This window comes from Salmo salar, chromosome ssa27 (assembly GCF_905237065.1).
Source record: "Salmo salar chromosome ssa27, Ssal_v3.1, whole genome shotgun sequence".
Taxonomy (NCBI): domain Eukaryota; kingdom Metazoa; phylum Chordata; class Actinopteri; order Salmoniformes; family Salmonidae; genus Salmo; species Salmo salar.
In genome coordinates, this window is record NC_059468.1 from 11,089,225 (window position 1) to 11,112,029 (window position 22,805).

Here is a 22,805-nt window from a genome sequence, read left to right on the forward strand (position 1 = left end):
TTTTGTTCAGTGTAGATACGCTTGCCCTGGGGTGTCAAACTGAATCTGCTCATTGATTTAAAAAAAAAAAAAAGTTTTATTACAAAACAAACGTGCAACCGAGACCCAAATTGGCAATATTTTTATAAGAATAATAATGCTCACTTATGTACATAGGATGCTGCTGAATATAGCATTTGAACATATTTAAATAAAATAAAATATTAAATAATATTTGTCTAACCTTTGCTGTTATGCTTGTAGATGTGCATGATATGCTGTGACCCTATTTAAAAAAATACTTAAAAAAAAGTATTTCACTCCAAATAACAAAAACGTAGCTATAGGTTTGTTGTAACATTTGAACTTAAATGCAACGTTGCTGTAGGGTGCACTCATAATGTAAGTTATTGTAGTTGAGTAGCCAGCCTAGGCCACTAATTAATGTTGCTGTAATAGGCCTACATCTTTCTCCTTTGTGTGGTGTTTTGTTGCAGGTTACATTTTTTTGTTATTCATTGTCAAGCTTTAAAAACCGAAGCCAGACTGCGACATTTTAGTAACCTTCACTCAGCTGTTAACGGGACACACGACAGCAGCACAATTGGAGTTGAATTCACCGGATTGGAGCACATCAGGCTGTAATTTCATAAAGTAGATGACTGAACTGTTGACGAATTTATACTTGCTTGTGTGTTCTATTCGCTTGACACATGTGCGCTAGCCTATTAGCCCCATTATGACTGATTTGGGATTATTGCCCTTGCTAGTTTGTATTGTCATTCCCAGCCTTAGTTACAGTTGTCCGTTTTTGTTCAAAATAGGGAGTAATTGAAACTGAAACAGTGCATCCCAAATGGGGGGAGGCAGTAAACAATCTACCAGCCCAGCTGTGATTTACAACCTGCTAGCAATATTATTTTAGACTACCAAGAAATGTATTGGTGAGTTATGTTAATCATGCATTGAACTGCATCCATATATTCTGCCAACAATGCCTTACTGTACGTCACGTGATGGAATTGTCAAATATAAGCTAATTTGAGAAAGTCTTTATAAAGTTGGTTTTGAAGCATAAACTGGGAATTTTATATTTTTGACTGAAATTATGATTGTCTGTTTGTTTCATATCGGCAACGTATATAAAACCCTGCCACTTCCACTTTCAGTGGCAAAGGAATGTTGCCGCGTGTGGATACTAACGTTTAGCTATGCAGTGAAATAATATAATCATTAAACGATGGTGCATATATTTTGTAAACGCTTTGTAGATAATTATGGTTTAAGAGTGATGACTTGATAGAAATAATAGGTTTTATATTATGATGAATATTATTCTTCTGATTGAAATACTGACTGCAATTATGTTATGGTTTGGATACTGGCTCTGTTATGTGCTGGGGATAATTACGTTTATGACATATATTGTGTTTATAATATATGATCATGTGAATTCCTTATTCAATTATTTGAAATATGCTAATACAAATGTTTATTTGTTTTAGCAGATACTTTTGGTCATGTAGTGTATGTGGACACCTGCTCGTCGAACATCTCATTCCAAAATGATGGGCAATAATATAAAGTTGGTCCCCCTTTACTGTTATAACAGCCTCCACTCTTCTGGGAAGGCTTTCCACTAGATGTTGGAACATTGCTGCAGGAACTTGCTTCCATTCAGACACGAGCATTGGTGAGGTTGGGCACTGATGTTGGGAGATTAGGCCTGGCTTGCAGTCGGCGTTCCAATTCATCTCAAAGGTGTTCGATGGGGTTGAGGTCAGGGCTCTGTGCAGCCCAGTCATTTCTGTATGGACCACACTTTTTGCATGGCAGTATTGTCATGCTGGAACAGGAAAGGGCCTTCCCCAAACTGTTGCCATAAAGTTGGAAAGACAGACTCGTCTAGAATGTCATTGAATGCTGTAGATGGTGAAGTGTGATTCATCACTCCGGAGAACTTGTTTCCACTGCTCCAGAGTCCAATGGCGGCGAGCTTAACACCACTCCAGCCAACGCTTGGCATTGCGCACGATGGTCTTAGGCTTGTGTGCAGCTGCTCGGCCATGGAAACCCATTTCATAAAGCTCCCTATGATTTGTATTGTCCTGACGTTGCTTCCTGAGGCCGTTTGGAACTCTGTAATGAGTGTTGCAACCAAGGACAGACTATTTTTACCTGCTTCAGTGCTCGGCGGTCTCGTTCTGTGAGCTTGTGTGGCCTACCACTTAACGGCTGACCCGTTGTTGCTCCTAGACGTTCCCACTTCACAATAACAGTACTTACAGTTGACCGGGGCAGCTCTAGCAGGGCAGAAATTTGACGAACTGACTTGTTGGAAAAGTGGCATCTTATGACGATGCCATGTTGAAAGTCACTGAGCTCTTCAGTAAGGCCATTCTACTGCCAATGTTTTGTCTATGGAGATTGCATGGCTGTGTGCTCGATTTTTATACACCTGTCAGCAATGGTTGTGGCTGAAATAGCCGAATCCACTAATTTGAAGGGGTATCCAGATACTTTTGCATATATAGTTTATATCAATAAGGAAACAAGGCAACAGTAAATATGTCGTCCCCTACCAATGATGCAGCCCCCCCACCCCCTTGGACCAATTGAGATTGCGTGTGACTAATACATTTCAGTTAATTATCTACCCCCCTTGTAGCCTTGTGCGAACCATCTTGATCTCACGAGCTTACATTCTGTATCGCTACACAGAACTCGCTACGCTAGATCAGGATTGTACCAAGATAGACCACAGCCTGTCGTTTTAAATAGGAACAAATGAGCCATAGTGGGCGGAACAAGCAAAGAAGTGGGCAGAGCCAAGCACGAGCTAGCAAGATTCTATTTGTGCATTCTAGCAGACGTTTGCATATTTTCGTTGAGGAACACCTACTCTGTGAAGTGCGCTTGTGCAATAACTCAATTCGCCTTTGTACACCTTTTATAAACAATTACATTTTTTGAAACTTTTGCAAAGGGTAAAGTCTACAGAACTTAGTCCACTCTGTTCGTAACAGATTGTAGTTGCCTCACAAGTCCTCAACTGGCAGCTTCATTAAATAGTACCCACAAAGCACCATTCTCATTGTCAACAGTGAAGAGGCGATGCTGTTCCGTACTTTGTCATGTTTTTGTACGTTTTACGTGGACCCCAGGAATAGTAGCTGCTGCGTGTGCCGTAGCTAATGGGGATTCATAATAAACTAATCTTTCCGCCCCGGGAGATGTAAAACGAACGCTGCCAGCATACGATCTGTGACGTTGGTGGCGCCAGAATGCTGTCTTTTGAATTTATACAGAAGTAGTTTTGACAGCTCAGGTTTGCTAGGACCTCGTTCACAATTCGCAATTATATGGAGATAGATCGATGCATACCATTGTTAACATTGCACTTGTGAATAAGTGGCCGTAGTATTAGCTATTCAACTCTATAAACGCGCACTTAATTCAACACAATGGTGATAATACGTAGAATTTCGGACGCAGACCAATCAACAAACCAAAAGTCTTCACAACCAGACGCCGATTTTCAATCCCCGCAGAATTTACCGAGGAAGTCCGCACGCTTGACTAAGGTGAGTTGAACAGTTTGACAGTGAGTGAATTTTTGTTTTCTAGTGTCCTCATTTGAAAACTGTCAGTCACCTGCTCTTTGCAAAATCTGCAAATAATGTCACCGATTAAAAAAAAAAAAACTTCATTGTAAGTTAGCTATGCAGATAATTGTTGTACATTTCTAAACTTTGTCACCACAAACCACTTATATTCAACAGATGTAAGACAATTGATTCTCAGTGACTTCAAGGTTGACCAATACATTTTTTAAATTTGAATTCTGCTGTTCTCTTTCTCAGGGATATGTTGGTGAGAAGGATCTGCATATTATCTCCTTGGAAGAGCTAAATGGACAAACACCAGAGAATGGGAGACCTGTCAGAAAGATAACAAGGCAAGTCGGAGCACTCATGAGTTAAATATTAGGGATGTATACCAAACAAAAATATAAACGCATCATGTAAAGTGTTGGTCCCATGTTTCAAGAGCTGAAATAAAAGATTGCAGACATTTTCCATAAGCACAAAAAGCTTATTTCTCTCATATTTGGTGCTCAAATTTGTTTACATCCCTGTTAGTGAGCATTTCTCTTTTGCCAAGATAATCCATCCACCTGACAGGTGTGGCATATCAAGAAGCTGATTAAACGGCATGATCATTATACAGGTGCACCTTGTGCTGGGGACAATAAAAGGCCACTCTAAAATGTGCAGTTTTGTCACATAACACAATGCCATAGATGTCTCAAGTTTTGAGGGAGTGTTCAATTGGCATGCTAACCGTAGGAATGTCCACCAGATTTTTTGCCAGAGAATTTAATGTTAATTTCTCTACCATACGCTGCCTCCAACGTCGTTTTAGAGAATTTGGCAGTACGTCCAACCGGCCTCACAAACGCAGACCATGTGTAACCACGCCAGCCCAGGACCTCCACATCCGGGATCTTCACCTGTGGGATGGTCTGTGACCAGCCACGCGAACAGCTGATGATACTGGGTTTGCACAACCAAAGAATTGCTCCGCGAACTGTCAAAAACCATCCCAGGGAAACTCATCTGCATGCTCGTCGTCCTCACCAGGGTCTTGACTGGACTGCAGTTCAGCACCATAACCGACTTCAGTGGGCAAATGCTCACCTTCGATGGCCACTGGCACACTGGAAAAGTGTGCTCTTCACGGATGAATCCCGGTGTTTGGCGTTGTGTGGGCGAGCAGTTTGCTGATGTCAACGTTGTGAACAGAGTGCCCCAGGTGGCAGTGGGGTTATGGTATGGGCAGGCATAAGTAACGACAACTAACACAATTGCATTTTATCGATGGAAATTTGAATGCACAGAGATACCTTGACGAGATCCTGAGGCCCATTGTCGTGCCTTTCATCCGCCGCCATCACCTCATGTTTCAGCACGAAAATACACTGTCCCATGTCGCAAGGATGTGTACACAATTCCTGGAAGCTGAAAATATCCCAGTTCTTCCATGCCCTGCATACTCACCAGACATGTCACCAATTGAGCATGTTTGGGATACTCTGGATCGACATGTACGACAGCGTGTTCCAGTTCCCACCAATATCCAGAAACTTCGACAGCCATTGCAGAGGAGTGAGACAGCATTCCACAGGCAAATGGTGGTCACACCTTTTTTTAAGGTATCTTTTTAAGGTATCTGTCCCAGTCGTAAAATACATAGATTAGGGCCTAATTAATTTATTTCAATTGACTGATATCCATATGAACTGTAACTCAGTAAAATGTTTTATATTTTTGTTCATTGTACACAGTGCATTCGGAAAGTATTCAGCCCCCTTAATTTTTTCCACATTTAGTTACGTTACAGCCTTATTCTAAAATGGATTAAATAAAACATTTTCCTCATCACTCTACACACAATACCCCAAAATGACAAAGCGATAACAGGTTTGTAGAAATTTTTGCAAATGTATTAAAAATAAACTGAAATACCTTATTTACATATTTGAGCACCGGTGCATCCTGTTTCCATTGATCATCCTTGAGATGTTTCTACAACTTGATTGGTGTCCACCTGTGGTAAATTCAATTGATTGGACATGATTTGGAAAGGCACAAACCTGTCTATTTTAGGTCCCGGAGTTGACAGTGCATGTCAGAGCAAAAACCAAGCCATTAGGTCAAAGGAATTGTCCGTTGAGCACCGAGACAGGATTGTGTGGAGGCACGGATCTGGGGAAGGGTACAAAAAAATGTCTGCAACATTGAAGGTTCCCAAGAACACAGTGGTCTCATCATTCTTAAATGGAAGAAGTTTGGAACCACCAAGACTGTTTCCAGAGCTGGCCACCTGACCAAACTGAGCAATCGTGGAAGAAGGGCCTTGGTCAGGGAGGTGACCAAGAACCCGATGGTCACTCTGACAGAGCTCCAGAGTTCCTCTGTGGAGATCGAACCTTCAGAAGGACAACCATCTCTGCAACACTCCACCAATCAGACTTTTATGATAGAGTGGCCAGACGGAAGCCAATCCTCAGTAAAAGGCACATGACAGCCCGCTTGGATTTTGCCAAAAGGCATCTAAAGGACTCTGACCATGAGAAACCAGATTCTCTGGTCTGATGAAACCAAGATTAAACTCTTTGGCTTGAATTCCAAGCGTGATTGGAGGAAACCTGGCACCATCCCTACAGTGAAGCATGTTGGTGGCAGCATCATGCTGTGGGGATGTTTTACAATTGCAGGGACAGAGACTAGTCAGGATCGAGGGAAAGATGAACGGCGTAAGGTACAGATCCTTGATGAAAACCTGCTCAAGAGCGCTCAGGACCGCAGACTGGAGAAGGTTCACCTTCCATTAGGACAACGAACCTAAGCACACAGCCAAGACAACGCAGGAGTAGCTTTGGGGCAAGTCTCAGTATGTCCTTGAGTGGCCCAGCCAGAGCCCAGACTTGAACCCGATCGAACATCTCGGGAGAGACCTGAATATAGCTGTGCAGCGACGCTCCCCATCCAACCTGACAGCGCTTGAGGATCTGCAGAGAAGAATGTGAGAAGTTCCACAAATACAGGTGTGCCAAGCTTGTAGCATCATACCCAAGAAGACTCGAGGCTGGAATCGCTGCCAAGGTGCTTTAATAAAGTAAAGGGTCTGAATAGTTATGTAAATGTTATATTCAAGTTTTATTTAAATACATTTGCAAAAACAATTAACCTGTTTTTGCTTTTTCATTATGGGGTATTGTGTGTAGATTGATGAGGAAACTGTCTTACTTAATCCATTTTAGAATAAGGCTGTAATGTAAGAAAATGTGGAAAAAGTCAAGGGATCTGAAATACTTGCCGACTGCACCGTATAAACATTTCGGCATGTGGTAAGCTAATGTTTCTATCCCTAAGCCAGATATAAAGTCAAGCTGAGTCTTTGTCTGCAGTCTTACAGTAGCCTGGGTACTAGTCTGTTTAGGTAACTTTCCACTCTCTGTAGGCCTACTCCATGTCATTGCTGGAGTGGGATGTTAGCTAAACAGACTGGTACCCAGGCTAGTCCTACAGAGCACTTTGATTCCGATATCATCAAGTATTCTTCTGACATTTTAAGGTATTTTTTTTCAATTTTATTTTTGATTACTCCCCAGGAAATCGCCCAGGTTTCAGGTCAATGGGGCCAGTGAAGATGACCAAACTGGTGAGCTTAAAGCATGTTTCACATTATGATGCAAACACAATCTAGGTCTTTCCTAGAACACAACAATTCACCTATTTAGACATGTCATAAAAAACACACAACAATAAAAAAAAAAGAGTATGTCCCACAATTGGCTCCTTTAAAAACAATCATTCTACACTCATTCACCTACATGGAATTGTGAATAAATGATGAATTGTGTTTTGAATACCTGTTCCAGAGGTGTCCCCTAGACCAGGGGGATCCCAGGGGGTTTTGAGACGCAGCACCAGAACCACCAGGGACCAACAGTCTATGATCTACGACTGCCTCAGCACTAAGTAAGGAGCATCACCACAAAATCCTGATTCTCCCCCCCGTGTGTCCTTGCTCCCTAGTCTCTTGTTTACTTCCCCAGTAGAGTGTGTAACATGGGGGATAGTCCTAATACAGGGACTATTTAAGTTATTACAGATGTCAGACGTGGGTTATTATAGGCATATTACAAATTCCTCTGCTTCCCCCCCAAAAAAATAAACACACAATTAATGCTTATTGCATTGGGACCCAAAACCTCCATGAAGTCATGCTAAAGAAGGATACCATCAGAAGTTTTTATATCATCACTTGTTTTTCTCCATAGTCCTGCTGAGGCGGTCCTCCACAAGATCGATGACATGAAGATGTGCCACCACTTGGAAAACTCAAAACAATCAGTGAGGCTTTTTTTCCATCCCGTGAAATATAATTTTGTCATTCAGCCATCCACAAAGGCAGGGATGGAATACAGTACAGCGTATAATTTGCAAACAATAAGAAACCATTCATTGACATTGAAGACTCACACTAACTCTTACCCAACCACAAGGGCTTGTTGCACTGTAGAAATATTTACATAATAACTGGCCACTTTTTCCAGGTTCTATATCTTCTGCTACCGCACACAATCTCTTACCAGGCCATTGTAAAGGGTGTTGCACCCATCTGTGGTCCACCACCCTCTTTCTCTGCCCTCAGCAGTCCTCTGTGCTGTGGGTTTGGGGAAAGTAATCACACTATTGTCATGTTGCCTCATTCACCAGCAGATGACTTATAAAGGGTTTATCAGTGGCCACCGTATTTCAAGAAGCCGGAGTAGTAATACATTTAATTAGACTTTCACACAGTTATCCCTGGTTTAGAGCCTTGAGATATGAGACTAGTGCATGGAAATGACCAATAATCCCTATTGAGATTTGAAGTCTCACTGAAATATGTACCATTGTGTCATACCGGTCATTGAAAGAAGGATATACCATACCAGTTCTATCTATGAATTTATTACATTTTTTAAATGTAGTTGCAGAGGATGTATTCTAAAGCCCAGCGAAAGAAGACTACTGACTCTCCAACAGTAAAAACTGTTTCCAAACAAGAAACTGAAGGTATATATTGTAGTTTAGGGGAAAGTTAGTATTTATGACCATAACTCTCTAAACATGAATTCATCAACTTTTGGTCCGATACCCATTTCCAGAGTACTCTGATGACGGTGGAGAGGATGAGGACGACGACGATGATGAGGACGATGAAAACGACGATAACAGCAAGCGCTATGAACCTCGACAGAAAAAAGCGGTGGTTCGCTACCATGCGCCACTGGATGGTTGGTCCTTTTTACATTTGAATCCCAACGTATTACTACTCTTCACTGAACTAGAGCCTTCTGAGAAATGTTCTCCGTAACTTAGCGTAGTTTCACCAATTCGGTGTCTTTTGAGAAGTAACTTAGTAAAAACCAAAGAAATTATGGATTTCATCGCATTATAACATTGTCATAATGAGCTCATGTTTATCTTAATAAGAAATAAGTTTTCCCATCTCAAGAGTTGAAATAAAAAGTAATATAGTAAGGGCCTATTAATTGCTAAATAAAGTAGCAGGGTTTACTGTAACAGGGTATACGATTTGTTCTTAAATCAGCTGTGAAACCCCTTGTGACAGCGGGAATGGAAGCCTGTTGTGTGCAACAGGGAGTGACAATTGAATGCTAGCTTCACCCCAAAAAAAGGAAGTTGTTAAAACGTTTCTAGCCTGTCTCTCTATGGGTAACAGGGTTGATGTGGTACGCTTTACACGCTCAGTTTTCCAACACAAAACACCAGAAAAATGTTTAAAAAAAGAGTAGAACCAGCTCACCTGCTTTTACGCTATGATTTAACTATTAGATGTTCAATGTTTCTTTTGGAAAATCAAAATATTTCAAAAGGAGTAGTTTCACCATATGAAAATGAGAATTCAGTCAAATGAGGGGCAAACATAAATGAATCACATTAAAGAAATAATCATCTTCAGAAAAGACTGTTCAAAGCAATAACTAGCGATCTACAATGACGGCAAAACTTGGAGATAATTTGGGCTTAAGTTGGCTAAAGTCTTCCTAGAGGGTGCACGGAGGGACATGCTGAATTTTGGCACTTCACCAAGTCTTAATTTATATTTAAAAAAATCATATTGATTAAGTTCTCCATGTGGTCTATATTAAGTGACACTTCATTTAATATAGCAGGCTTTTAAAATTCAATATTAGTGCACGATTTCTACTTAAAATATCAAAGGGATGCAAAAGGCCCTCATTTCGTGATACAACTTAGCAGTGCTGATTGGGATGCAGTCCCCCCTGTCCATGTTATTCATTATGATCTAGTCCATAATAAGAAGAGTTTACTGTACACCCAAAACCAATGTGAAGGTGCTGGAGCCAAAATACAAAACAGGAAAAAAGTCTCTGCACACTAAGTCAGATACAAATGTATTTTAATGATAGCTAAGCTTTCGGTCAGTCAACCTTCATCGGAGCATATCTCCACAAACAATATTCTGATCTAGAAAGCAAAACTGAGCCTAGATCAACACTCCCACTCTGAAGTGCTTGACTATGGGCAGGGAGATCAGTGCTTATCGTGATGTTACTCCTCTCACTGTTTCATCTGTAGAATCCAGGAAACAGCCGCCCATGTTTTTTGACCGTCAGGCATCTTCCACTAGAGGGAGCTACCGCATCAGTGCCTCAGTGCCCAGGAGTGCCCACACCACCAGCCGAAGGAGTGGCAGGTCTGTTTTAACCTAAATATATTGTAGGGTCCAATACGGCTGTGCTTCATGTGTTGGGTCTTTGTAAATAGTTCTGGTTGTTGTCTAAGGGCTGCTCTTGTAGGACGATGTGAATATAGATTACTTTTCAATGTGATGTTTTAATGTTTTTCATCTCTTTCCTTGTTTCACTGTTTCAAATAACAGGACTGGGTCCATAGGCAGGTGAGTCTTTTGGCACAATTTAAACAACTTAGGTCTCACATTTGCTATTGGGGACTGACGGCTTGGGAAGAGAGGAGCACCGTAAAGTAGTGAAGACGTTTGTCCTTTCTCTGTCTCCTTACGGTTTGGTTTGACCCACAGGAGAAGGCATGCTTGGCACACCCGGGAAGCCAGCTCCTCTGATGAGGACGACTCCTCTGACGAGGAAGACGCAGAGCAAGAAGCCAAGAACAGGTCAGTTAACGTGTCATCAGTTTGTTACACTTTAGCAGTTTTACTTGTCCCTACAATGGTAAAATGTTTCATTTAGTTCACAGATGACATCTCCGCCTATAATTGGTACTACAGAAAGGATGAAACAATGTTTTGTTACATATTACATCATTTTTATACTGATCATCTGTTATTTGACATCACATTTATCTTGGACACGATTCAATCCTATTTAAAGGATAATGAACATGCTAGAAAAAAAGGGCCTGAGCAGACGAATGATTCCCCACTCTTGAATGTTTTTTGAACTGTGTCTATGACAACATGAGTGGTGGTCGTCGATGATGTAATAATAGACGAAGGTTCCAGCTTGGTTTTCTAGTAATATCTCTTTGGTGAGGTGCATTGGGAGCCAGACCTTTTGGAGTGAACACATGATCTTACTCATGACTTTCTCCTATATGAGACTAACACAAGGAACAATATTAATATCTGGATTTTTAAACAAAATCCCAGTCTAATATTTTACACCAGCGGAATCCGGTGTGGTTTTGAGCTTTTGCTCAGAATAAGCTTGCCAAAACCACACATTTTGGGATCCCTCTCAGGTGTCTGCCTCTGAATTTGCGCAAGGAGGACATTTTGGGAATCCATAAGGACAGAATGAAGATGGGTGCGAGTCTGGCGGATGTCGACCCCATGGCGATTGACCAGTCGGTACGTTCTATCACAGTCAGCTGAATTTAAATGTGGAAAGATTTTAAGCCATTTTAAAATTGTGTATATATATATATATATTCTCAAAGTTGGTTTTCCTACATGCTATGGTCTTTAAATGAACTGCCTGCTTCTTCTGTGTAATGTACCAACCCTCTCTTACATTTACATTTACGTCATTTAGCAGACGTTCTTATCCAGAGCGACTTACAAATTGGTGCATTCACCTTATGATATCCAGTGGAACAACCACTTTACAATAGTACATCTATCTTTTTTTTGGGGGGGGTTAGAAGGATTACTATATCCTATCCCAGGTATTCCTTAAAGAGGTCTCTTCCCTCAAGGTACGCTTTGACAGCGTTGGCGGTCTGACAAGCCACATCTCCGCCCTGAAAGAGATGGTAGTCTTCCCTCTGATCTACCCAGAGGTGTTTGACAAATTCAAGATCCAGCCCCCTAGGTGAGCACTTGTTTTAGGGTTGAAAAGCTAACGTACTTTATTGGGTAACTAGCAGTTGATTTACATTATCTTGGATAGCTTACAATAATGACATAGGAAGTAGCTTATGACTCGATGAGGAACTTACTTGGGTGAGCAACTAGAATGGATCCTGTCAATGGATTTAAGGCCCACCCCCAACCCTAATCACAGCCTTATCCACTCATTTAATTGGCTCGTGGATCAGTTGTGTCCTTTGCAAGGATCCGTTCTAAGACAATCCCTGTTGTCTATTGCAGGGGCTGCCTGTTCTATGGTCCCCCGGGTACGGGGAAGACCCTGGTAGCCAGAGCGCTGGCCAACGAGTGCAGCCAGGGGGACAGGAAGGTGGCCTTCTTCATGAGGAAGGGGGCCGACTGCTTGAGCAAGTGGGTGGGCGAGTCGGAACGCCAGCTCAGGCTGCTCTTTGACCAGGTACAGTACATTTCCTCATACAACATAGTGGAGATCATTCATATAATTATCACTGGTGCATTCAGTTTTTGTGAGACCATTGAGTCTAGAATTTGCCTCTAGAATTTGCCTATCTATCAGAATTTCCTGCTCAAGTCACTATTGGTCTCTTGTTGTAACTCTGCAAAGTGAAATGCAAGGGTGGCTGGCTATACCGTGTTTTAGGGTAATGCCTATTATATAGGGATGTACTTGCACTGACCGCAAGACTCATTATTTGTACCCACAGGCCTACCAGATGCGGCCAGCCATTATCTTCTTTGATGAAATCGATGGGCTGGCTCCGGTTCGCTCCAGTCGCCAAGACCAGATACACAGGTGAGACATTTCAGCCACTCTCATTTCACACCAGTGAAGTCACTGCTTACAGAGACTTACCCATGATTGCACCTGCATGCTAAACATTGTGTACTCCCCCCTTTTGGTTCCTTCCTGCAGTTCCATCGTGTCCACCCTGCTGGCCCTGATGGACGGCCTGGATAGCCGAGGAGAGGTGGTGGTGATTGGAGCCACCAACCGACTGGACTCCATCGACCCCGCTCTTAGACGCCCCGGACGCTTCGACAGGGAGTTCCTCTTTGGCCTCCCTGATCGCGAGGTAAGACTGATCCCCGGTGGGGAAGGGGGGGGGAAATCATCACTTGAGTTGATATGTGTGCATGCGTAACTCCAATGTTTATCCGACTCTCCCACTGAAATCAGAGACCTACGTGCAGTTACATTTCATTTGTGTGCTTTACCTTTTCATTTCTTTCTCCAACTTCAGTCCCGGAAAGATATCCTAAAGATACACACCAGACAGTGGAATCCTACACCGTCCGATCCTTTCCTGGAAGAGTTGGCTGATAAATGTGTTGGTAGGTGCCTAATGTATACCAAATCAACTCTAGCATTGGGGAAGTCAAGGTTTCACAATAATTGTAAGAACAAAAAGGACTATGTAGTTCTGTTGTCTCATAATATTCAGACAGATCACCACAATTCATCTATCGATTTAACACAGTTCCACAGTCAGTCCTACACATGCCACGTATTGACCGCAACGTCTTCCCCCTCTGTACCCCAGGCTACTGCGGCGCCGACATCAAGGCGGTGTGCGCCGAGGCGGCCCTGTGCGCGCTGCGCCGGCGCTACCCCCAGATCTACGGCACGTCCCAGAAGCTCCTGCTGGATGTGGGCTCCATCAACATCAACAGCCGGGACTTTGTGGCCGCTGTGAGGAAAATGGTGCCAGCCTCCCAGAGGGCCGTGTCGTCCCCTGCCAAGGCCCTGACCCCCGTGGTCACGCCCCTGCTGGGCCTCGAACTCGCCAACGTGCTGGACGCACTGCAGAAGGTCTTCCCCCACGCCGAGCAGGGCCTCAAGAGGAAGAGGGACACAGGTGGGTCCGGGTCGCGGTTCAGTTTGGTCTGAGAACACCGTCCACGGTGATATCTGGTCCCAGATTTATATCTGATATCTGGTCTCAAGATTTATTTTGTGCCGTCTTGCCGACTCCTATGGTCATTGTCATGCCAATGTTGGCTATACAGAACAAACAGATGTGGGACCAGGTTAGGTCACTGTTAGAGTGGATCCTTGGTTAAGTTCAGTTGATGCAACTTCTTAATCAAGTTTTTCCTTTGGTCAGATCTGACAGCCAGTATTCTGGAGGATGACCTCATGTACAGTGGGGACGAGGGCCCCTCATCCAATAATTCCATCACCAAACAGACCACCACCAAAGGGAGCTTCCTCCATTTTGCCAGGTAAGGTATAGCCTACCTATAAGACGTACATACATTTTGACCTTAAATAAACCCCCCATTCTCGTTGTTTCCGTTCATAATCACATCCCTGAGTCTCCATTCACTTCACCTCTCGCCTCCTGTTCCAGGAGTGCGACCTGCCACCCCACCACCTACCGGCCCAGGCTGCTGCTGGCTGGGCGTCCCGGGGCGGGTCAGAGCTCCCACCTGGCCCCCGCCGTGCTCCACGCCCTGGAGAAGTTCACCGTCTACACCCTGGACATGGCCGTGCTGTTTGGAGTCAGCTGCACCTCCCCCGAGGAGGCCTGTGCTCAGGTACTGGCTGAACCAAATGTAGTCTTTAGAAGTGAAGTGTTTACATGCTCCTCTCATTTGTGGTGCAGTGAACTATAGCCCCAGATTTGACTTCAATGTAGAAAGGCTAACTCCATCAAGCACATAATTACTAAGTCAAGTGCAGCAAGATGTCGGTGCAGTGCTAACAGTTTGCATCCCGACCTAAGTGCTAGGTTGGTGAGTGACAGTGTCGGTGACCTCTCTGCCCTGCCTGCCCCAGGTGTTCTGCGAGGCCAAGCGGACCTCCCCCAGCGTCCTGTACATCCCCCACATCCAGCAGTGGTGGGACACGGTGGGCCTGGCCCTCAAGGCCACATTCCTCAGCCTGCTGCAGGACATCCCCTCCTTCTCCCCCATCATGCTGCTGGCCACCAGCAACGTGGCTCACCACGACTTGGCCGACGAGGTAGGTCTTACCTGGGCCTCCCCCAACATACATCACAAGTACTGTAGAGAAGTGGTATGTGTACCTTACTGGGCTACTCAACCCATTTTGTTTTGAAAATTGTATTTATTTTTTTACATTCAGTTAATACTCTTTGTAGAGGTGAAGGCCCTAAATGGTCACTGAGGTAACTATTCTACAATTTGTCTCTCGCAGATCCAGACTCTGTTCCGGTTGGAGTATGGAGAAGTGCACTCTATCCAAATTCCCACCCAGCAGGAGAGAAGGAAGTTCTTTGAGAATCTCATCCTTAGCCAGGCTGCCAGGGCACCCGCTTCCAAGAAGAAAGCCTGTAAGTACAAGACACGTATACCTTTTGATAATCACTTGGTATAATCGCTGTTTGTGTCCCATCTCTCCATTTGAACCCTCCTTCTCCTTTACCCGCTCTGCCTCCCCCGCCTCAGTGATGCATGCCATGGAGGTGCTCCCCCTTGCCCCTCCTCCTCCCCCCAGGCAGATGAGTGAGAGGGAGTGTCTGCGTCTGGAGGAGCAGGAAGAGGACACACTCAGGGAGCTGAGGCTGTTCCTGCGCAACGTCACCGAGCGCCTCTCCCAGGACAAGCGCTTCAAGGCCTTCACTAAGCCTGTGGACATTGAAGAGGTAGGGAGAAAACATCGAAAAAGAGAGGGGACCAAGGAAGGAAGATGGGGTGTTGTAGTCCGGGGGACATTGCTCTGTGTAGGGTGCCGTCTTTCGGATGGGACGTTAAATTGGTGTCCTGACTCTCTGTGGTCACTAAAGATCCCATGGTACTTATTGTAAGAATAGGGGTGTTAAAACTTCTTGCGGACCAGTGGGATGCTACCGTCCCACCTGGCCAACATCCGGTGAAATTGCAGAGCGCCAAATTCAAATGAAATTACTATAAATATTAAACTTTCATGAAATCGCAAGTGCAATACATCAAAATAATGCTTAACTTGTTGTTAATCCAGCCGCCAAAAGGTCCCAGTTACATTACAAATGGTCCTTTTGTTCGATAAACTCCTTCTTTATATCCATAAAAACTCATTTTAGCTGGCGCGCTTCAGTCAATAATCCACTCGTTTTCCCTCCTTCAAAATGAATCCCAAATGTTACCAATAAACTTATCCAAACAAGTCAATCAACGTTTATAATCAAACCTTAGGTACCCTAATTCGCTAAAAAACGATACAATTTAAGACGTAGAATCGTTATTGTCTTTACCGGAGAAAAATACCAAAGAACGCGCTCTCTTCCACGCGCTTGGAAACGCTACAGCCAAAATGGGAGCCATCTAGAAAAACTACAATTTCTGGCTCATTTTTCCAAAAACCAGCCTGAAACTCTTTCTAAAGACTGTTGACATCTAGTGGAAGCCCTAGGAACTGCAATCGGGCACAATTTCGCCTTATTATAAAAGTGCCAGCCGTTGAAATCAGTGGTAGGATGAAAATGTTTTTTGGGGGGGATGGTTTGTCCTCTGGGTTTCGCCTGCCATTTCAGTTCTGTTATACTCACAGACATTATTTTAATGTTTTTGTTCTATCCAAATCTACCAATTATATGCATATCCTAGCTTCTGGGCCTGAGTAGCAAGCAGTTTACTTTGGGCACGCTTTTCATCCGGACGTCAAAATACCTCCCCCTATCCCAAAGAAGTTTTAACCCCAGTGTCCTGGAAAAATGATCAATCTGGCCCTCATACCATCATGGCCACCTAATCATCCCCCACTTCCAATTGGCTCATTCATCCACCCCCCCTTGTAACTATTCCCCAGGTCGTTGCTTTAAATGAGAATGTTCTCAGTGAACTTACCTGGTAAAATAAATACATACATATATTCAAGATTACTTTTACTCTAATGTAAGCTGAATGTTGAATGACCCAAACTTAGTCAATTCTTAACTAGCGAGTCTGAATACAAGTACATACAGTCTAAGTGAGCTGTGGTTCCTTGGGCTGCACTGTTATCACCTCAGATCTGTAGCCTTTCTCCTTTACCGACACTCTCATCCAAAACAACCTATCAGAGTGGTATTGTGTCCCCCATCTTATCAGTGGTTTGTTCTTCTCTCACCAGGTTCCTGACTATATTAAGGTGATCAGGCATCCCATGGACCTCTCCACTGTACTGTCCAAGGTCGACCTCCACAAGTACGTGACCGTCAGGGAGTTTGTCAACGACGTGGACCTGATCTGGAAGAACGCCCTGGAGTACAACCCTGACAGCGACCCATCTGGTATACCTACAATCATCTCCATCTCATTCAACTGAATGCTGCTATTATTATTAAATGATAACTGAAATGTAATTCTAGCCTGGTTCCAGATCTGTTTTCCGCTGTCTTGCCAATGACCGTAGGAGTTGGCAAGACATCACAAACAGATCTGGGACCAAGCATATCTTACTCCATTGAGTATGCTACATTATTTGTGTTAGTTATCTCCCTTCTCATTGTTCCGCTGCAGTTAGTCGGCCCCGTGGATGACAAGGCCCCCTACCTATGTACCTTTGTCATCAATGTCTCTCTGTCTCTCTGTCTCTGTCTGTCTGTCTCTGTCTGTCTCTCTGTGTGTGTGTGTGTTTCCAGATCGTCAGATTCGTCACCGGGCTTGTGCCCTGAAGGACACGACCCACGCCATCATCCGTGACGAACTGGACGAGGACTTTAACAGGATCTGTGAGCAGATCAGAGAGTCACGCAACAAGAGAGGTAATAACGTTGCCGTATTGCTGGGATTTTAAAAGCTACAGTAGTGACATCTAGGTAACACTTTATTTAGATAGTCCATCTGCAGATGGTCTATCAGTAACATTTCAACTAACTATCTCCTAACCCTGATTCTAAACCTAAACCCAACCGTAGCTTTAGCAAGCAGTTGCTTATCAACAGATACTTTATTTGAATACTATCAACAAACTATGACCAACCACTCTCCAGGCGAGTTCAGCTAGTTATTGTTTCAGTGTCTTTTCAGCTTCTTGAACTATTTGTCCAATGATGAGATGAACCCTCTCTTATTTTCCCTGAAACATCTTAGTTTTCATTGACAAAGCGAATAACATGTTTATGTCTGCTAACAGGGTGCACGTCATCAAAGTTCGCCCCCTCTTACTACCAGACCTTGCCCAGAGAGGAAGGGTTCGCAGAGTCCAAGAGGCCAGGCGGTAACGCTGGCAAAGACGCCAGCACCCCGTACACTGCCAACACTCCACGGCCCGCACGTAAGTCTCACCACTCTACTACTTAACTGTTTATTGGTAGGTTATTTGTTACAGAGCAGAGGAACATCCAGTGGAAATTACATGCCTTCAGAAATTATTCATACTGGTAGACACTGGGCAACCACCAAGGGTTTTTTACTGCTTGATTTACAGTACATAAGCAGTTATCAGTAGTAGTGTTTCAAAATGTAAGGGCAGAAAACTAATACCAGCCAGATGTTGCGAGTGATAGAAAGTGGACGTACCAACGATCAGGACAGGAACAGAAGTTGGTGTAGCCAGAGGAAGAGGAGGAGGAGGAGTGGACCAGTCAGAAGACAAGACCAGACCAAACAGTTTTAAAAAAACACCATGACAGGGAAGAGCAGAAATTGAGAGCCAGGGAGGAGAGGAAGATGATATTCATGGTTACAGAGAAGTCTGTCTTTCTGCCTATCCATTTCTCTATCATGTTAAATGACCTTCTCTATTTAACCACTTTCCTAGCCCGTGAGAAGAAACGGCCCAAAACACGACCCAAAAGCAAATAGAGCTCTGGCGTCATAAAGAAGAATTAAAAAGAAACCTACATCTTCCTTTTCTTCCAACAAGGAGATCACAAACTCTGGGGAGGAAGAGGGGGATGAGAGGGATCGCATAGAGGGTGAAGAGAAACAAGCTAAGCCTTTGGAGACTACTCTAGAGAACGGCTGTGGAGACTCCCCTATGGAGTGTACCTCAGAGAAGACCACTAAGCCTGCAGAGGATGTGGAAGAGGCCTGTGTTACAGAGCATCCCACCACCCCCATCCCCAATGGAGACTGGCAACAGCAAACTCAAGACCCCACAGAAGACTCACACAGGTCCAATCTGAGTTCTAAGCTGGTGGCAGTCAATGGAGACCACCATCAGCCTGCCAGCCCTCCAGTGGAACACGACCCAAGTCCAGTTAACAACACCCCTACAAAGGAGGTAGACCAGGGGGAGAAACACCACGCAAAGAGCCTGACATTTTGGAAGAGGACTGGGACATAGGTCTGTATTAGGGTCCAGGACACGGGCAGCGAGGCAAGCTACTGCTTCTGGCCGACGGGAACAGTTCAGTCAGTCTCGCTGACCTTTGGTCTCTGGGGCTCCTGCTCTTGCACCTCTAACTCAGCACAACGCATCAGTTAAAGGGATACATCCACCTCTTGACTTATTTAAATACTTTGTAAAAGTGAGTACCTTTTGGTTGTACTGTAAATGTGTTCGCCACAGCATGAGTGCGAGTGAACGCATGCAGAAAGGTTGACTTTGTTGTAGATATCAAACGACATTAATAATAGTGCAAATGCTTATAATGAGCTTCTGTGCCTTAGTTTGAACGCTTTTCAGAGTAACACCTCTAAGGTCTACAATAGGAAACCATGCCTCGACTTAATGCTTGAGATCCAACGTTCGAGTAGAAACCTAATTTGCATGTTAGATGTGCATGTCAACACCAATTGCACATTGTGTTAGCATTAGCAATAGCCTGTTCAGCCAGCAGGGGACTTCAGTTTATCAGCCCCCCCACACCCTCCTGATTGCTTCCTGTGTTTCCCTCTAACAGAGAGGCGTGTGACCCGTGCCACCAGGACTCTGGTGCAGCAGCAACAGCAGTTGATCGACGTGGACAAGGCCCTGGAGATCCTGACCCAGAAGACCCCTCAGCTGGTTGTGCACCACGACAAACTCAAGGTACTGTAACCTCCTGACTAGTCTTTAACGTCAGGCCATGCTTCTTACAATGTACCAGAACTACAACCAGAACGTTGTAGACCAGAAATATGGGTCCAGAAAACAATCATGGTCACAGCCAAACGCTATATTCATACAGTGTTTGTGTAATATTTCTTGTCCAGGAATTGCTCAAAAGAGCTGTGTCCAAGACTGAGGGTTATGAGGTGCATCAGCTGGAGAAGCTCTATGCGTTGTTGTGTCAGAGCATCTACAGACACCGCAAGAACTTTGATAAGACGGAGCTCGTACAGGTATGTGGCTTACAACTTATGACTCTTTCACGTCCCTTGTTGTAGGAAATACAGTACGTTGAGTATGGAAACCAAAAACATTCCCTACATTGAAATGTGTGCTTAGTTAATTGATGTGCATGTGAGTCACTCAAATGACTTAATCTTTGTTAATTTTCCTTTCATTCATTTTAGGAAATGAAGAGAGACATTGACAACTTTTCCTAACTTCGCTTGATGTTTTATTTATTTCCATATTGTAATAAAATATGATGCATTTAAAGATGATCTTTTTTTTACCTATTACAATGGTCCTAATCATGCATTACATTAGTCTGAAATTTGGTTTTCCATAATTTATAGTATTTGAGGCATGGACTTGAGTCAGAATTGACTTGAGACTTGCAAGTCGGTGTGTGAGAAGTTTGGCCTCGGACTTCAACGCTCTTAGTTGTTGTGGAAATTGACCCACTATGCTGTTTACTTTCTGCATCTATGTCATATCGCTGAGTCTGTCTTTAATCTACCAGCTGGTGCACGAAATCTAATATTAATGGTGTCCAAACACACCAAGACAGTTGTGAAGAGGGCATGACGCCTATTCCCCACAGAAGACTGAAAAGATTTTCCATGGGTCCTCCGATCCTCAAAGTTCTACAGCTGCACCACCGACCGTGTCCTGACTGGTTGCATCACCGCCTGGTATGGCAACTGCTCGGCCTTCCAACCGCAAGGCGCTACAGAGGGTAGTGCTTTTGGCCCAGTACATCACTGGGGCCAAGCTTCCTGCCATCCAGGACCTCTATACCAGGCGGTGTCAGAGGAAGTCCCTAAAAATTGCCAAAGACTTCCGCCACCCTAGTCATAAACTGTTCTCTCTGCTACCGCACGGCAAGCGGTACCGGAGCGCCAAGTCTAGGTCCAAAAGGCTTCTTAACAGCTTTTACCCCCAATCTATAAGAAACAGCTAACCAAATGCCTACCCAGACTATTTTCATTGACCCCACCCACCACCCAATTTACCCCTACCTACATGTACATATTACCTTGACTAACCTGTTCCCCCGCACGTTGACTGCATGACCCCCTGTATATAGCCACATTGACCCCCTGTATATACAGTTGAAGTCAGAAGTTTACATACACTTATGTTGGAGTCATTAAAACTCGTTTTTCAACCACAAACTATAGTTTTGTCAAGTCGGTTAGGACATCTACTTTGTGCATGACACAAGTAATTATTTTCAACAATTGTTTACAGACAGATTATTTCACTTATAATTCACTGTATCACAATTCCAGTGGGTCAGAAGTTTACATACATTAAGTTGACTGTGCCTTTAAAAGATTTAGAAGCTTCTGATAGGCTAATTGACATAATTGGAGGTGTCCCTGTGGATTAAGGCCTACCTTCAAATTCAGTGCCTCTTTGCTTGACATCATGGGAAAATCAAAAGAAATCAGCCAAAACCTCAAAACAATTGTAGACCTCCACAAGTCTGGTTCATCCTTGGGAGCAATTTCCAAACGCCTGAAGGTACCATGTTCATCTGTACAAACAGTAGTATGTAAGTATAAACACCATGGGACCACGCAGCCGTCATATCGCTCAGGAAGGAGACGTGTTCTGTCTCCTAGAGATGAATGTACTTTGGTGCGAAAAGTGCAAATCAATCCCAGAACAACAGCAAAGAACCTTGTGAAGATGCTGGAGGAAACGGGTACAAAAGTATCTTTATCCACAGTAAAACGAGTCCTATATCGACATAACCTGAAAGGCCGCTCAGCAAGGAAGAAGTCACTGCTCCAAAACCTCCATAAAAAGGCCAGACTATGGTTTGCAACTGCACATGGGGACAAAGATTGTACTTTTTGGGTACTTCATGAGGATGGAAAACTATGTGGATATATTGAAGCAACATCTCAAGACATCAGTCAGGAAGTTAAAGCTTGGTCACAAATGGGTCTTCCAAATGGACAATGACCCCAAACATACTTCCAAAATTGGTGCAAAATGGCTTAAGGACAACAAAAGTCAAGGTATTGGAGTGGCCATCACCTCCATCCTATAGAACATTTTTGGACAGAACTGAAAAAGCGTGTGCGAGCAAAGTCTACAAACCTGACTCAGTTCCACCAGCTCTGTCAGGAGGAATGGGCCAAAATTCACCCAACTTATTGTGGGAAGCTTGTGGAAGTCTATCCAAAACGTTTGACCCAAGTTAATCAATTTAAAGGCAATGCTACCAAATACTAATTGAGTGTATGTAAACTTCTGACTCACTGGGAATGTGATAAAAGAAATAAAAGCTGAAATAATTCTCTACTGTTATTCTGACATTTCACATTCTAAGACGGGACATTTTTACAAGGATTAAATGTCAGGATTTGTGAAAAATTGAGTTTAAATGTATTTGGCTAAGGTGTATGTAAACTTCCGACTTCAACTGTAGCCTTGTGACTTATTTTATTGTTGCAGATTTAAGAGTGTTTAAGGGCTTGTAAGCATTTCACTAAAGTCTACACCTGTTGTATTTGGCGCATCTGATAAATACACTTTGACTTAATTGCATATTATTTACATCTATTTTTATGACTTTCTTTTACATTTCACATCAAAAGTATGGGCTTTTAGGATAATTGAGAAGAAGTCAGTTCTTTCAAAGATTATTTATATAATGAGCCTCTTCCTCTCTGGTGGGTTTTTATTTTTTTCCATGGAGGAAGTCGCTTTACGATGA

At 43.6% G+C, this 22,805-nt stretch overlaps 1 protein-coding gene across 3 annotated transcripts; it reads left to right on the forward strand.

Moving 5' to 3' along the window:
- The first annotated feature begins 2,986 nt into the window (after positions 1-2,986).
- On the forward strand, positions 2,987-20,347 carry LOC106588370 (ATPase family AAA domain-containing protein 2). Of its 3 annotated transcripts, none has more exons than XM_014177280.2 (28): positions 2,987-3,563; positions 3,843-3,937; positions 7,157-7,206; positions 7,427-7,526; positions 7,829-7,901; positions 8,525-8,609; positions 8,702-8,830; positions 10,161-10,278; positions 10,465-10,482; positions 10,624-10,716; positions 11,304-11,412; positions 11,760-11,875; positions 12,154-12,328; positions 12,597-12,685; positions 12,806-12,965; positions 13,134-13,224; positions 13,434-13,748; positions 13,998-14,115; positions 14,244-14,430; positions 14,672-14,857; positions 15,053-15,188; positions 15,304-15,500; positions 16,946-17,105; positions 17,457-17,579; positions 17,951-18,091; positions 19,665-19,792; positions 19,957-20,085; positions 20,260-20,347. In XM_014177280.2, the coding sequence occupies exons 1-28, from the start codon at positions 3,444-3,446 to the stop codon at positions 20,290-20,292; spliced, it is 3,474 nt and encodes a 1,157-aa protein (XP_014032755.2). In that variant the 5' UTR covers positions 2,987-3,443; the 3' UTR covers positions 20,293-20,347. The 3 variants fall into 3 exon arrangements, 1 of the variants encoding a protein (XP_014032755.2); XR_006762430.1 differs by lacking the exon at positions 20,260-20,347 and adding an exon at positions 18,578-19,289 and having other exon boundaries at positions 2,988-3,563; positions 19,957-20,081; XR_001324648.2 differs by lacking the exon at positions 20,260-20,347 and adding an exon at positions 18,578-19,105 and having other exon boundaries at positions 2,988-3,563; positions 19,957-20,072.
- The last annotated feature ends 2,458 nt before the right edge of the window (positions 20,348-22,805 follow it).

Bases quoted from the DNA above. Each gene is read 5' to 3' on its own strand.
- LOC106588370 (XM_014177280.2), top strand. From the start codon at position 3,444: ATGGTGATAATACGTAGAATTTCGGACGCAGACCAATCAACAAACCAA. The intron at 3,938-7,156 runs GCAAGTCGGAGC...ATTACTCCCCAG, and splicing joins CCTGTCAGAAAGATAACAAG to GAAATCGCCCAGGTTTCAGG. The intron at 18,092-19,664 runs GTAAGTCTCACC...TCCCTCTAACAG, and splicing joins CAACACTCCACGGCCCGCAC to AGAGGCGTGTGACCCGTGCC.